At 33.0% G+C, this 15,478-nt stretch overlaps 2 protein-coding genes across 2 annotated transcripts; one reads left to right on the top strand and one right to left on the bottom strand.

The window, feature by feature from the left end:
* The first annotated feature begins 4,551 nt into the window (after positions 1-4,551).
* On the top strand, positions 4,552-7,280 carry LOC127732275 (uncharacterized). The gene is made up of 4 exons (XM_052241351.1): positions 4,552-4,563; positions 5,114-5,374; positions 5,682-5,924; positions 6,740-7,280. The coding sequence occupies exons 1-4, from the start codon at positions 4,552-4,554 to the stop codon at positions 7,001-7,003; spliced, it is 780 nt and encodes a 259-aa protein (XP_052097311.1). The 3' UTR covers positions 7,004-7,280.
* A 77-nt stretch (positions 7,281-7,357) lies between these two features.
* On the bottom strand, positions 7,358-14,789 carry LOC127732344 (uncharacterized). The gene is made up of 11 exons (XM_052241389.1): positions 14,468-14,789; positions 14,034-14,120; positions 13,544-13,630; positions 12,585-12,861; positions 11,911-12,193; positions 11,319-11,555; positions 10,533-10,609; positions 10,109-10,213; positions 9,022-9,233; positions 8,604-8,768; positions 7,358-8,114 (listed from the first exon to the last, which is right to left on the bottom strand). The coding sequence occupies exons 1-11, from the start codon at positions 14,593-14,595 to the stop codon at positions 7,823-7,825; spliced, it is 1,950 nt and encodes a 649-aa protein (XP_052097349.1). The 5' UTR covers positions 14,596-14,789; the 3' UTR covers positions 7,358-7,822.
* Positions 14,790-15,478: the final 689 nt, after the last annotated feature.

Raw genomic sequence — 15,478 nt, forward strand, 5'->3', positions numbered from 1 at the left:
CCACATCTGAAATAAACAGACATTCTTGTTTTTATCTTATACCAAAAATAAAAAATTAAAAATGTAATATTAAAAAAAACTTAATAAAAAATGCACAACTTAAAAACAGAAAAAATGTAAAAATTGAAAATATGAAAATATATATACATACGACCAAACAAATAGTAATAAAAACAACATCAAACTAAAAAGTTTGTTATTTTATGTTCTGACAAAATTTTTCCTTAAATTCATTTGGAAACATTTACCAGGCATGCGCCGGAAAGTAAACATCAGTACGTTGATGGTTTTCTGTAACGAAAGAAGAAGTAGAAAAAGTCACAATTCAGTTTTGAGATTAGTTTTCTTTGAATAATAAAACACTAATTTTGAAATATTTGTTTTTGTTTTTTCTTGAACTATTAAATATGAAGCAACTTTGTAATTAAAATTTATTCAATAAATATCAATAATGATCAAATTATTGTTATGAAAACAAAATGTCAAAGTGGCTTGGTACTTAAATGGCTTCATTGTGCCAAGAAATATATCCTTTGCATGATTAACATTGAATATATTTTCATCTATCAAGGCGTATGAACAATTTCCTAAACTTAAAAATAAATATATGTAATAAAGAGAAAATATTTCAAGATGTTTCTGCTATATATTCAAACAATTGTCAACAAATTATTTGAGACCGGCTTTTGTCCTATCAAACTTGTGACTTTCTGTCCGTTTACCGTTTTCAAATAGGACTGACGTTCAACATTTTCAAGGTGATTGTGTTCAAAATGTAGATTTTATTATTACGATTTAAGTCCATTCTATTATTTGTGATAATGTGCAAGGAATTAAGATAAGCGGAACAGTTTTCATGCGATCAATTGATACAGGATGTTATTGATCATGCAAAAGAAAAATAATTTTGTCGTTTGGTGGTGCGGAAAGTTAAGTCATAAATGACAAACGCATCTTAAGGAAGATAATGAATATCTCGAACATTCATGATCTATGGAGAGTTTATCCACTTAAAAATATTTAATTGAATTGAACACTACGTTAATTTGAATGAAAACACACATGTGGCAGATAAACACAATTTTAAGATTGCAGAACTTCAAAAGTAAGTATAGATTTTTAGCTGTCTGCTACAGTGACGATGTAATATTGAGTGCCTGATACATGTATCCTATTTCTATAGATTGTTTCTGGAGAGTTGGTCTCAAATATACCTTTCATAGTTATTTTTCGCTCCGAATCAGCGCGAAAGCGCTGTACTTGGATATCAGCTGAAATAAAAAATAATTGTGTCGTTGTGAGTATTAGCGACCTCGTTCTCTGAAGTTCTGTTCAGTTTACAATCAAGAAAAAAGTCTTCATTACGTGTACAACTCGCAACGTTAACTGTCAGTCAACATACTGTTATTACCCTAAGTCTGCTTTGAGGTTCGGGAAAATTGCAAACAAAATCCATAAACTATCAACCACTAAATATAGAATATCAATTTCCATATAGGTAGCCAGCTACGTTAAACAGGTAATGGACAATAATAATGTCGTTGCTAGTATATAAAGTTGTAAGCAATGTTTTCTATTTTTATGGCCGACCGTGCAAGGGCTGTTATAGCCATTCAAGGTCGTTAAAAACTGCCATATAATATATTCTTTTTTTAACATTCTATCCTCAGTCACGACTGAAAGGACGTGCTGGGTCAGCTCCTCTTTATCCGCTATCTACGATGTTGGTTTACTGATAGATGGATCAACGACTTACTACTTTCGATGACAGAAAAAATAAAATAACAAAAATACTGAACTTCGAGGAAAATTCAAAGGACAGTCCCTTATCAAATTGCAAAATCAAAAGCTCAAACACATCAAACGAATGGATAAGAACTGTCATATTCCTGACTTGGTACAGACATTTTCTTATGTAAAAAATGGTGGATTAAACCTATCCAACGCTGTACAGTCTACATTGTTGTCTATGTATATACCCGCGTCAGCAGAGTGTGTATATTTTGCTGGTTGCGGGTTGCGGGCTGCGGGTTGCGGGCTGCGGGTTGCGATCTAATAAGTCAGTTGAACAATAAATAGGGAAGAAAAAAAAATCACCAAAACACTGTATATACTTGTAAAAGGTTATATTTGTGAAATTTCAAAAAATTGTGTAAGAATGTGTATTATTATTAACAGACTTTTAATGATTTATTGCTGGTCATTTATTATACCAATATATCAGAAAATAAATAGAAAATATCAAAACCAAAAATATCACTTATTATAGAATTGATAAAAAGTAAAAATTGTTAACCAGCTAGGCCAGTGCTTTTATCACACAAAGCAATGACACTATTTAAAGTGTACGAAAAGTAACTTTTCAGGAAGAAATTACATAATTTTCTTAAAATTTCCCTGAATTAAGTGTGATAATGAAAATAATGATCATACTTGAACAGAATTTTTTTAATAATTCAAGTAATTTAAAAGTGTCCAAAGATTGCTAAGATTTTATCTTACTATGATTCTAGATCATCTCATATTTGTCATACATTTGGCATACAGACCTTAAACTATTTATGTGCAATAACACATTGCTTTGTGTTGTTATAGATTGTTATATTAAGGATATATTATCACTTTTCTTCCTATTTGTTTGTGTTTCTTCTTTTTCTCCTTTTCTTTAGATAAAACATGATTTTAATTGAAACCTATAGATAATTAGCCAGATTTACCAAATTTTTAAGGTCAGAAATTTATTGTGTGAATCGAACCATCTAATTTTAGGATGGATTTATTGGTTTTAGTGACAGATTCTTCAGACAAAATTTTATATAACTTGTTTGATATTGTTTCAATTGAGGGATTTATGTTCTTCTGTCCAAACTCATTAAATAAAAGTAAAGGAGATGTAATAGTTATGTGCAATTCAGCATCCCTTTGCATATATATAAAAAAGACCTTTCATCCTTAAAATAAAAATGAAATAATTTTATAAAGTACCAAAACTTAATGAAAGAGAAGCCATAGAACATACAGCAAGTGAATACAAAGTGTCTTTACAAGAAAGAAAAGAAAAGTTATCGCATAAGTCAATAGTTATATGTTTACAATTATATATATATATAAGTCTAAATTGAAAACTAAAGGGAGGTTATTTCAATAGATATAAACCAGTCACCAAAGTTTCATGAAAACTGCTCAAAACATTCTTGAGTTTTTGTCCAAAAACTGGTTTATATATATAATTATTATAATTTAATACCAAACAGAAAACAATAAACTTGCGGAAAAGATGGTATACCGCAAACATGAGGTGCAAAAATTTGTACACCATATCCGGATTTCGGCAATTAATGTCTCTTCAGTGATGTTAGGAATCGAAACGGTATTTGGAATATATATATAATAAGTACGTCTGAAGCAGTGACGTGTTGTTTAGACGAATAATATATATATATATTGTCAGATACAATTTGTTTAAGTTCAAAATTTACTATTTTAATGTTTCATTTCTATGGTCAGTCAATATGTCTTAATAAACTGGAGAAACAAATAAAGGTTTAAATCAAAATAAAATAATGTATATTTTTTTTCAAATTTGTGATACAGAAATACTTTTTTTTTTTTATTTTCATCATCTGGACTAAAGTCATCTTCTTTTAATATTCTTTCAATTATTTTTAACAAAATTTGATCATGAGTTTTTTATTTCTTTCCCTTTTTCTTTAACCAATTTGCATGAAAGTTTGGCGAATTGTTTATATCTATAAGTTCCCTTACGATTTATATAAATTTTACATTTTACATTTCCGAGTGATGTGGTTTTATTCATTAAAAAAAGGGGGGTTCCAGTTTTCGGACAATAACTCAAGAATGTTTTGAGCAGTTTTCATGAAACTTTGGTGACTGGTTTATATCTATTGAAATAACCTCCCTTTAGTTTTTATAAATTTCTGATATGACATTGAGAAGTAATGGAACTTTATTCATCGAAAAAGCGACAGGCGTACCATGCGCTCATGCCACAGCTCTTCATTAACGTTAAACCTGTAAAGGAAAATTAGTATTTAGATTTTTATGTAACTTTGTAATTTAATGAAATAGAGCAGCCCGCAACCCACAACCCGCAGCCTGCAGCCCGCAACCCGCAGCCCGCAAAATAGTGATACTGGCGTCAGCATGGGAAGGTGTAAAAGGCAATACAAAGATACGAGATACAGTGTGTAGGCCCACTCTAATTTGTTTTCATTTAGATAGATAAACATGATTAAAAGTTTGAATTTCAATTACTATATCAAATATCTCCTCTGAGAACTTAAAGGGATATTGTCTATCAAAATCGTATTTTTTTAAACATTGAAAACTGATGGGTATTGACGTAGATAAGAGTATAATAATGTTTCCAAATCGAAAAAAGTAATAATATTGTGTAAAATCGGCGTTTTTGTCAAAAAAGATGGTGTTGTTATGCCAGTGGAATCTTATTAATTATGCACTGACCCAGATTCCGGTGACGCTTCCGATAACTGCCGAATGTATTTAAAGACGCTGACCCAGATTCTAATCATGGATGCTGAGGTAGGTACTGTGTGAATATTGATTAAAATATCTGAATTATTACTGCTAAAATATATTCCATGAATTGCATTATTTATATTTTGAACTCATTCATTCATATTTACTGGTAGAGTCTGATTCATCTTCATTTACTGTAATATTTAGTATGTTACGATACGTTTTCAGGAATCGTGTGCGAAAGAGGCCTCACGTGGGGACAACACAATAAATCTCAGACATGTTCTGAATACATTTTCTAGTAACATTTTGAGACTTTTACGTATTGTGAAATGAATATTTATCATTGAACAATAGATGTTACACTGTAGTTATTGTAGTCATGCAGCTTTTAATTATTTCCAAAATATTTCAACATCGTACAACTATGCAGTACTCTGACAGTAGGCTATATTTCAAATAAAATTACGTTTTTTCCACAAAACTATTTTGAGGTAATTTCTGGTTTTATTTTAATCAACTTGGTAACAAAGAAGCAGAATTTTCACGGGCTTGTTTCTCGAGTCTTTTTTGTTTATTTAGTTTCTTATTCTATTTATATGCACCATTTCAGGACTCAAATAGCCCAAGGTCTAGGTCTAGGTCTCCACATGAACATGATGAGAGACATGAAAGTACGGTGAGTGAAGAATTTACACCTGGCAATGCAAGAAGGGCGAGGGGTAGAGGAAGGGGACGTGGAAACACCAGGAGGGGAAGGGAACCAAGAAGAGGAAGAGGCGCTAGAAGAGGTAGAGGAGCCAACCAAGGAGTTGGATCCAACAGGGCAGAGGTAGCTGCAGCTACCTTAGAGGAGAGGAATCGCCAGTTGCAGGTATACAAAACTTCATTCTAGGATATGTTTACCTAAAGAAATATTCATCAAGCATTGGTCTGTGACATAATGGTTCAGCTTTAGTTAGATGTTTTCAAAAAATTTCTTTTTTTTTCACAGCTATCAAAGTATCTTAAAATTGACCTATAAAAACGGTCATTGCAGGTAGAAAATATAATGACGAACTTGAGACTAATGATTTGTTCAACCAAGACTTATAGCTGACATACATGCTTGGTTCTATCGAAATATCAATTTGTTAGACCACTTTAAAATACAATCTTTATGACTTTTTAACCTTTTTCAGGAAAGAATTTCTCGTTTGACGGAGGAAGACCTGAGGGGACTTGTGAGTTCCATTGCCACACAACACCCTGGGTTTGTCTTTGATGTCCTGGACAAAGACGACACTCAACAAGGTGGGCATCATCCTTCGCCCAACAGTTCAGTCCCTGACTGGTGTACCTGCACCTACTGTAGGGAGATGCCAACTGAGGCGGAGAGGCGGTGTTGTGGCAGAACAAGTCTGAACTGCTACTCCCGGATACCAGTACGTACCCAATTCATGACAAGTTATTATATTGCAGAACTGACTGAGGAAATATTGATGTTCTTGTTCATTTTTTACTTCTAGTCCATAAATATTGTTTCAAAAATATATACCCCCCAAGGGTGACTGGGGAATAGAAGTATGGTCACCATTGGTCTTCCTCCGACCGGCAGTAAAACCCGTGCTAAAGTGGGGCGTCCGTTTGGCTGTGCGGGATGTACAAATTTGCAGCCACGTCCGGTCAGAATGGGGACGTTAAATCCGATGCCTCGTGTAAAGAGAGTGCCACGCTCTTTGCACGTTAAGAACCCTTGCAACAACTCTTTGAGGGGTCCGTAGGTGACCTGTTGGAAGGCTAAATTTCTGTCCCTATCCAATATACCCTCATTTCCCGTGGCAGTCTAAATTTCTCCGACCTTAACCCCTTAATCTATTACAGAACCTACCTATTGTATTTATTGTGAACTTGTTCTCGTCCTGAATATGCATGAAATATTTGCCACTGGACGTTAAGCAACCAACAATCAATCAATCAATCAAAAATATATAAAGAAAATATTTATTTTCTATTACAAAAATAGAGGTGTTAGACCTCTTTCTGTACAGTGTACTTTCCCGTTTATGGGTTTTAAAATCATCACACAAGTAAATAGTGGCTTTTGTTCTGTCATTGTAATCGAAGAATAACCAATCATTTGACAATGTTCTAATTAACTGTGGTGACCTTTCTTCAGTATTCAAAATCATTATTAACTGTATATGTAATGTATGACGTGGATAAGAAATAAAATTAGCATAAATATTTCTTTTTTCAGGACTTCTTCTTGATAGTCTTAGATGAGGCAGTGCTTGCTGTGGCAAGAAGGCTTCAGGAGGAGTTACTCATCATGCCTCAGGATGAGGATTTCAATAGGTCAAATCGCTTTGCAGCCTATAGGCAATATATTGTCTGGGTACATGGAAGACTAGGGGCAGGAGATCGTCGAGTGATCCCAAGCTGCTGTGTGTGGAGGATCAGGGATAAATATCCCAATCCATTTGGACAATATAAAGGTTTTGTAGGGGGGAGGTATAATTAAATGTGAAGAAAACCAACATGTTTTTATTTTTGCTTTAAAGTCAGGAAGTTTTCGTAGTGGGTATTCCCATGTGTTGTCAGAACTTAAAATGATAATTCTGGAATTTCTGTTTTTATTTGTTACCTTAGGTGATGTGCTGTCTTCATGTCATTGTCTCATAACCATTTTTTTACTTTCAACATATGACATATAAATATGTGATAAAAGTGAATATTGAAATGATTTATACTTCATTTGAACTCTGGTGGATAGTTGTCTCAATGGCAATCATACAACATCTTCATCTTGTTTTAAGCTCAATTTTTTTTTAATAGACACGAAGTCTAATCAAATATAAAAAAAAATGATAAAAGATTTTTCAAAGTTATAATATTTTATTGCCCCTCAGCAGTCCAGTAGTCGCCACAATGAATGTCTCTTCTTGTTGGATAGTACCAGTACCAAATATGCAGATAACTGCCACCTACAAATATAAACATGATAGTGTCTTTAAACAATACTAGAACATTGTTAATTCAGAAATTACATTTATTAATGAGATTTCAACATGACCAAAATGTGAAAATAATTATTGCTATTTATACAGGAAAAGCTGATTTCAGAACGAGAGATAAATAAATTTTGAATTTACAGTATTTAAAGATGATAAGAACTTTTATTATTGCTATTTGTACAGGAATAGTAGCACACACATGTATGTGTCAGATTTCAGAAAGAGAGTTGTTATTATTGCAATACTCACCCAGTCGCATCATTTGCAATAATAATAACCCTCAAAATAAATTCTGAATTTACAGTATTTAAAGATAAAAAAAAACTTTAATGCCCCTCGGCAGTCCAGTAGTCTATTGTCTTATTTAGATTTTCAAATCTAGATATCTGGGTAGCCACAATGTCTCTTGTTGGTGGGGGTGGTACAGGTGCCAAATGTGCAGATATCCGCCGTGGATCATCTTCCTCCAACTCAAGACGTCGGTTCATTCCTATGCCATCTTCTATTCTGGTGCAGAGAACTTGTCTAATGAGGTCTTGAATGTAATCATAATTTTTTTCCTCCTTCACAGGGTGAACAGACCATCTGGAAGTTTTCTTGTTGTAACTTCTCTGCCACCTACAAATTCATAAATTAAAATTTTAATACTACTGAGGTATCACTTGAATGCAACAGTAACATTCATGGCTAACTTCAAATATTTCAGGTCATCAGTTTACAAATATATGCCAAATTTGAGTACAATGTCATGCAAGTGACTTTTTGAAATTAATATTGCCATCAATTTCCACATTGCAATGTTGTTTGCAGATTTTTAAACATATATTTTTGGTATGTTAGTCACTATGATCTGACTAATGGTTCTGCCATCAAATTCAATAGTGGGGATAGGCAAAATGGGAGAGGGGTGTTTCTGTGAGTTATAAATTTAAAAAATAAGTTAATTTGCACCCCCCTTTCTCTCATTTAGTGCCTCTACCTAATCAGGCTATGAGTTGTCTTTTGTTTGTCTTTTTTTTGGAGGGGCTGGTGTTATCTCTGGTACCGTCCAATAATTTAGGCAATTTCTGCTATCCTTTTTTTGTATAGTTGACAAATCATACAAACCTTAAAGAACCATCTCTGTTCTTCATCACTTCTCGTTCTGCATGGGCATTATGGTCTATAGCTGCCAACCTGTTCCTTGCTCGATACACTGGTGGACTGTAAGAGTGTCTCTTGGAGGCATACATTAGAATAAGATTCTGAAAGTTTTCTGACTCTGATGTGCTCCTAAAATGCAAAAAAAGGCAATATGACAATGTTGTCATTATGACAGAACATTTACAAATAAAATTATCAATACTCTGTAAAAACAAAAAAATGTCATATAGAACTATTACAGAAAATGCATCCGTCCATTTATATCAGCTTTCCATCAAAAATATAACACTTGACCTACATCAAAGGATTATGAAATTTAGTTGACAGTGGCTTGGTTGTTTTCTATTGTGGAGGAAGTTATGATATAAGATAGTTTCCGTACCGACAGTTTAGGTAGTATGGTATGTTGTTAACCAGGTGCTTGTTTATAACAATTTTTCTCAGCTCATTGTGTGGTGGGGACCCTTTCTTTAAATACTCCTTTGACTGTGTTCCATCTTCCAAAACCAATGGTCCATGCTGGCAACAGTTGGCAAATGGCACAAACCACTGGTGTTCATTGACAACATGGTGAAGTACACCATACCAAACATCCTAAAAAAAATTATATATAAATATAGTCATCAAAAGATGAATTTAAAATGAAAAGTTGTGGTTCAATTTGGCAATGTGACAAGTATTTATTACACTTGAACAATGGAAGTCATCAAATATAAAAAAAGAAGATGTGGTATGATTGCCAATGAGACAACTCTCCACAAGAGACCAAAATGACACAGAAATGAACAACTATAGGTCACCGTACAGCCTTCAACAATGAACAAAGTCCATATAAAAGTTTTCTTTCTATCGGTTTCTATCCTATGATTTATAAACATAGCATGCCTGTAACAATTGAATACTTCATTATTCTGAATATATTACAGACATCATTTATTCTGAATATATTACAGACAATGTGTTTTATCAACTTGATTAACAAATATGATAACTTACTTCAAACTTGCTCTTACCAATGTTCACTTTGTCAAACAAGTGGACAAGAAGTTGTACCTTAAGGATGTTCGCTACTGTGTTTCAAAATAATAAGCTTTTTAAAAGACTTATAAATTGATAGTATATAAATAAAGGAACTAAAAAAGCAGATAAAAATGAAGGGTCCGTGTGCTTGTTTTCAAGATATAAGCCATTGAAAATTTGGCGGGAAATGATTCTCTCTAGATTTTCATACATTTAACATTGGCACCTTTTTTCTGTCTAAAAGTATGAAAAAATAACATGGTTTTAATAAGATTTTCAAAGATGGTATTTTAAACTATATTTAATCAAATTATGAAAAGGAAAGTAGGGGTTAGTGGGCAAAAATTTGTAATGGCACTACATGGATAAAACCAGAGGATTCCGAATATCTGGCAAAAATACAAAAACAAGAGGAGCGAACATCCTTAAATGAATCAATGAAAACTTACGAGGAACTCTTCACTGGTGGTAGCAACTTCTGCAGTGTGCCAGTAATGGTTGACAATATCTTTGATCCATACAAGTAATTCTTTATTTTCTTTCTCTTGACTTATCTACAAGAACAAATTTTATTTACATTAATCAAAATTGAAGCTTGGAACATTTGTGCATATATAATAAATAAATTTAAAGCAGATGGATGAGGTGAAAATGAACTACAATTTTAAACCCGTATCTCACGGCTGGTTCGCTACAATTAACATATTTTGCACTTTAATATAAGTCAGAAACCATTTTCTGATTTGATCTTAAAAATTAGTTATGAAGTGAAATTTAGAATCACACCTCAAAAAATATATCCCAAATTGCCACAATAACATCATTCTTAAATTTGAAGATGGAGTCATGGTTTGCATTTCACACATCTTTTACCTTTGTGAGTTTCTTTCCTAAGTTCTTTGTTCCATGCCAGACATCAAAAGAATGCTTGATTTCAGGGAATTCTTTTTCTAAAACATAAAAAGGTTTGCGATTGTCATAAATAGAACATCATTAGTATAATTAAATAATTAATTCTACTGTTTCCCCAAGGGTGACTGGGGAATAGAAGTATGGTCACCATTGGTCTTCCTCCGACCGGCGGTAAAACCCTCGTCAAAGTGGGGCGTCCGTTTGGCTGTGCGGGATGTACAAATTTGCAGCCACGTCCGGTCAGAATGGGGACGTTAAATCCGATGCCTCGTGTAAAGAGAGTGCCACGCTCTTTGCACGTTAAGAACCCTTGCAACAACTCTTTGAGGGGTCCGTAGGTGGCCTGTTGCAAGGCTAAATTTCTGTCCTTATCCAATATACCCTCATTTCCCGTGGCAGTCTAAATTTCTCCGACCTCAACCCCATACGCCTCTATTACAGAACCTACCTATTGTATTTATTGTTAATTTGTTCTCGTCCTGAATATGCATGAAATATTTGCCACTGGACGTTAAGCAACCAACAATCAATCAATCAATTCTACTGTTATCAAAAATAAGTCCTATAAAATGTATTAATATCACAAACTGAAAATTCAAAATTTTAAATTACAACACCACTGGATCTTTGCTCAGTAATGAAGTTAAGGATAAAACTTGATACTTGTTTTTATGGCTCAATAAAGTCTGAATATCTGAGTACTTGTTTATCAAAATGTCTGCCTTGAGAATATCATAATGTTCTTACTCATTACTGAAGCTATTTGGACATGTGCATCTGTCACCACCTCCACAACTTTTATGCCTTTATCTTTAAAAAATTTCATCTCTTTCAGGAAGCAAGCCTTCTCAAGGTTGGTGCTTTTCCTGTCAGTACTTCTCTTATCCATTGTTGTGATGCATAATATCTTCTTGGTGGTATACTCCATAAACGTGTACGAACAGTACTGCGCACAGTGACCTGGACTGTCCATACGTCCATCACCTAAAAAAAAAAGGAAGAATGTGTAGAATTAATTTTTCTAGTTCACTGATTTATATTGCACTGGTAGTTAAAATATTGGGACTTTATTTAAGAAAAATGGAACATGACTTAATCTGAGAAAACTAGAGCAAACCAAGATATCTTTTTAGAACAAATTTATTTTAATTCCTGTTAATTCTTATATTACTGTGAAAAATTAAATGTAAAAAATGTAACATGATTATGTTCTTTTTACTCGCATGTATCTATTTTAAATACTTTACATAAGATTTTGAGTTTGAAATACTTACCTTAAATTAATATTTTGAGTTTGAAATACTTTCCTAAATTAATATTTTGAGTTTTAAATACTTGCCTAAAACAATTACATCGGTGTTCTCAAATTCTCTTAAAGTATCCTCCTGCTTCTGGATCCAAAATCGGTCAATTGATGGGACAAGGTAAGTCTTCTGAATTCTGTGAAAGGTTGAGGAGCTCAGTATTGGAAGTTTCATGAATTTAGACAGAGTTGTTATTTTCTGGAAATTGTTGCCGGACAACAGGATGGCAGAAGCAAAAACTAAATCTCCGGCATGCATTCTTCTGTTTAGAAGGGGCTGTGAACACCACCTATTGACAACATGACCACTTTCACAGACCTACAATATTATAGATAGTACATGATATATCAGAATAAGCAATTAAAAAGTCTTGTACACTAGTATAAATTTATAAAAAAAAATAATTAAAAAATGACAGAATAGTTCTGTGTGACAGATGTTTCTCTACATTCTACAAAAATCTTATGAATGAAATTCAATTAACTGGAATAGGCTGCTTTTGAAAAATACTATTTATATTCACATATACATTAGTATTGATTCAGAGAAATAACTTTACCAAATTGGAAATGGTGACAGAATATTCCATGCTGTATTAATTACTAAATGAGATGTTATCTTCCAGTGAGTATGTACATTGTATGGCGATATCTTCAAAATTTTGGAGATTGCATACTAGTCTCTAAAGTAAATAGTCAGTGTTTCCTACCCATTTAAGATATTTCGCCGAAGCAACAATCTCCACAGCTACACTGATATTTGCATTGCAAACTTTGCAAAGTGAACAGATCTGTGTGTTGGCCAAATCTAACAGGGGTTGCTGGTAGACCATGAGAGGATGGTCATTCGTCAGGGAATCCAAATCATTAATGCTCTTTATGCGGTTGATGTCAAAATCGGTCTCTGTTGCATCTGCAGGGTCATCACCATATTCATCCCATTCATCATCTGAATCCTCTACCGGAAGATGGTCTGCATTATTGTGTCTGTAATGCAATGTTCATAATTATAAACAAGATACTACAATAAAAATAACAAGAGTACATACACTGAAATTTCTCGCATGCTTCTTTTTTCATCATTGAATGTAAGCTGAAATCTGTAACCATGGTAACATGAAGGTTTTACTACAAGTATCACATACACAATAATCTATGAAAATGAAGTCAAGGTCAAATGAGCCATGTCAGGCAGACATAATCCTATAATTTTTCAAAACAATATCATTTACATAACTAGGTTAGGGATCACCTGAAATTATAATAGTAATAAAAACTCTTTTTTTATATTTATGTTTATGTTAATTATAACAAGAATATGTCCATAGTACACGGATGCCCCATCCAGATTATCATTTTCTATGTTCAGGGGACCGTGAAAATGGGGTAAAAACTCTTAATTTGTCATTAAAATTAGACAGAATATATTACAGGAAACATGTGTACTAAGTTTCCAGTTGATTAGACTTCAACTTCATAAAAAAAAAAAAAAAAAACCTCAACCTGAAGCAGGACAGACAGACCAACGCACAGACCAGAAAACATAATGCCCATAAATGGTGCATAAAAATATTAAATTTGACAGACATACAGATGAACGGACGCATAGACTAGAAAACATAATGCCCATAAATGAGACATAAAAATATTACATTTGCCATATTTTTACCTCAGTGGAAAATTAAAACTTGGCTCAAATTCTTCACCAGACGAATCCTCGTCCATCATGCATGCCTCATCCTCATCAATTGTAAGGCTGAAAAAAAAATAATAATAAGGAACTCAATTTTACACAATGAGACAATTATCGTGAGGTATTAACCATTTGCTTTTATGGGTTTTCCCAGAGATTAATTCATTGCAAAAGTATGGTTGAAAAAGTCAATGTCATTTTATATTTTTATTTATTTAATATTTCAAATGAAACAAAAGTATTATAGGTCTTGACTCGAAGTTGCGACACAACATACTGCCATATTTTTATTTTTGCAGTACATGAGTGAAAGTGTATATAAATGTTACATTTGTATATATATATATATGTTACATTTACATTTTAAAATAGAACAAAAAATTTAAAACCTATGTTTTACAGATTTCTTAAACTTAATTGAATACAAGTTTCTGGCAAACAGTTGGCCCATAACAAGATAACTTACTCAAAAGGATTGATGAAGGAAGTAGACTTTTCCATTGTTTTTTTCTTTTCACTACAGATTTCTTCAATACCAGACATATCCGATTCTCTGAAAAATAACACAATGATTACCTTTTGTTTTCAAAAAAATCTGTTCAAATGCTTGAAATGGAACTAAATTTGATCAATTGTTGTCCAGTGACAAATTATGGAGCTAAGACCTTGCGACAATGAACAAACACCTATCCATTTAAGAAACGACTCTATGTTTTTGCATTATTAGTAATTTGGTTTTGTTTGTCATTGGCTTCCTGTATAATATACATACAACCCACATTTTTCTCTATTAAAATCATTTTCTTACGTGTTTCTTCGATTTTTATTTTCTCTTTTAAATGGAAGATGATTTGTTGACACAAACATGTAACAAAGATGTGACAATTTCATCAAAATTACCTTTTGTTCTCTCCAGCTGAAGATATGTCTGAAACATCACATGGGGTGTGAAACAGAGAATGGACTGGTCCAGGTGTTGAGGTTGATGCAGAAGGCATTGAAACTACAGGCAAAGTTTCATTTTCCATTTCAAGATTTGGGGGGTTCTGTTGCTCTATACTGACTGTTTGAACTGTATTATTGGCATGATAACTGTGGAGGAAAAAAGTTTCTTGACATGAGTTGATATTATTTCTGAAAGTATTTTTTTTTTAATTTACACTTAGTATTTGGGCAGCACATGAACAATCTGGACCTCACATACCAAGGATTTTTTAAATAGACATTTGGTCAGACCTTGCATGTGTGCAGTGATGTAACCAAAAAGGAAATTTCAGACTATTTAGTGCATCTAAAAAGATCTGACAAATGCCCTCAAAATCAAATTGAGTCCATCCAATGTTTTTAAATTTACTTTATCAAAAATGTGTAGATTACTATAATTTACTTATAACTAGCTGTGCAAGTATATGCAGTCAGCATATTTATACTATATGTATAGACAGTATAGTGCAGTGCCAGTTGACAAATATACAAGTGTGTCCTACATTTTGTACAAGTACTTCCTAGAGGAAATTCAACCCTGAAGGTATTATTGCATACCTTAATCACGCCAAAGAAATGTATGCTATATAAAAACTGAATTTATCTGGGGTTGTTGTCTTTCTGTTGCATTTATCATATTTTTATTATAATTTCCCCTTTTAGGGCCTCTTAAATTTACTATATTTACGTGAATTGTAAATCGGACTTTCTAGTCGATCTAGTTCTCTTTTGAACAACGTGTGTCTTGAAATGGTTGAACTGTTGTTAGTTCCTCTGAATTCCATCAATAGTGTACAAAACATAATCTTGAGAAATGCAAAAATAAGTATTTTGAAACATGTGGATACAACTTACTTCTCAATCAAAATTCTCGCCACTTCGGCATGCGTTTGCATACGCAATACATTCTTCAATTCATTCCAGCGT

Source organism: Mytilus californianus, unplaced genomic scaffold, assembly GCF_021869535.1.
Source record: "Mytilus californianus isolate M0D057914Y unplaced genomic scaffold, xbMytCali1.0.p SCAF_23, whole genome shotgun sequence".
In the NCBI taxonomy this organism is placed as follows: Eukaryota; Metazoa; Mollusca; class Bivalvia; order Mytilida; family Mytilidae; genus Mytilus; species Mytilus californianus.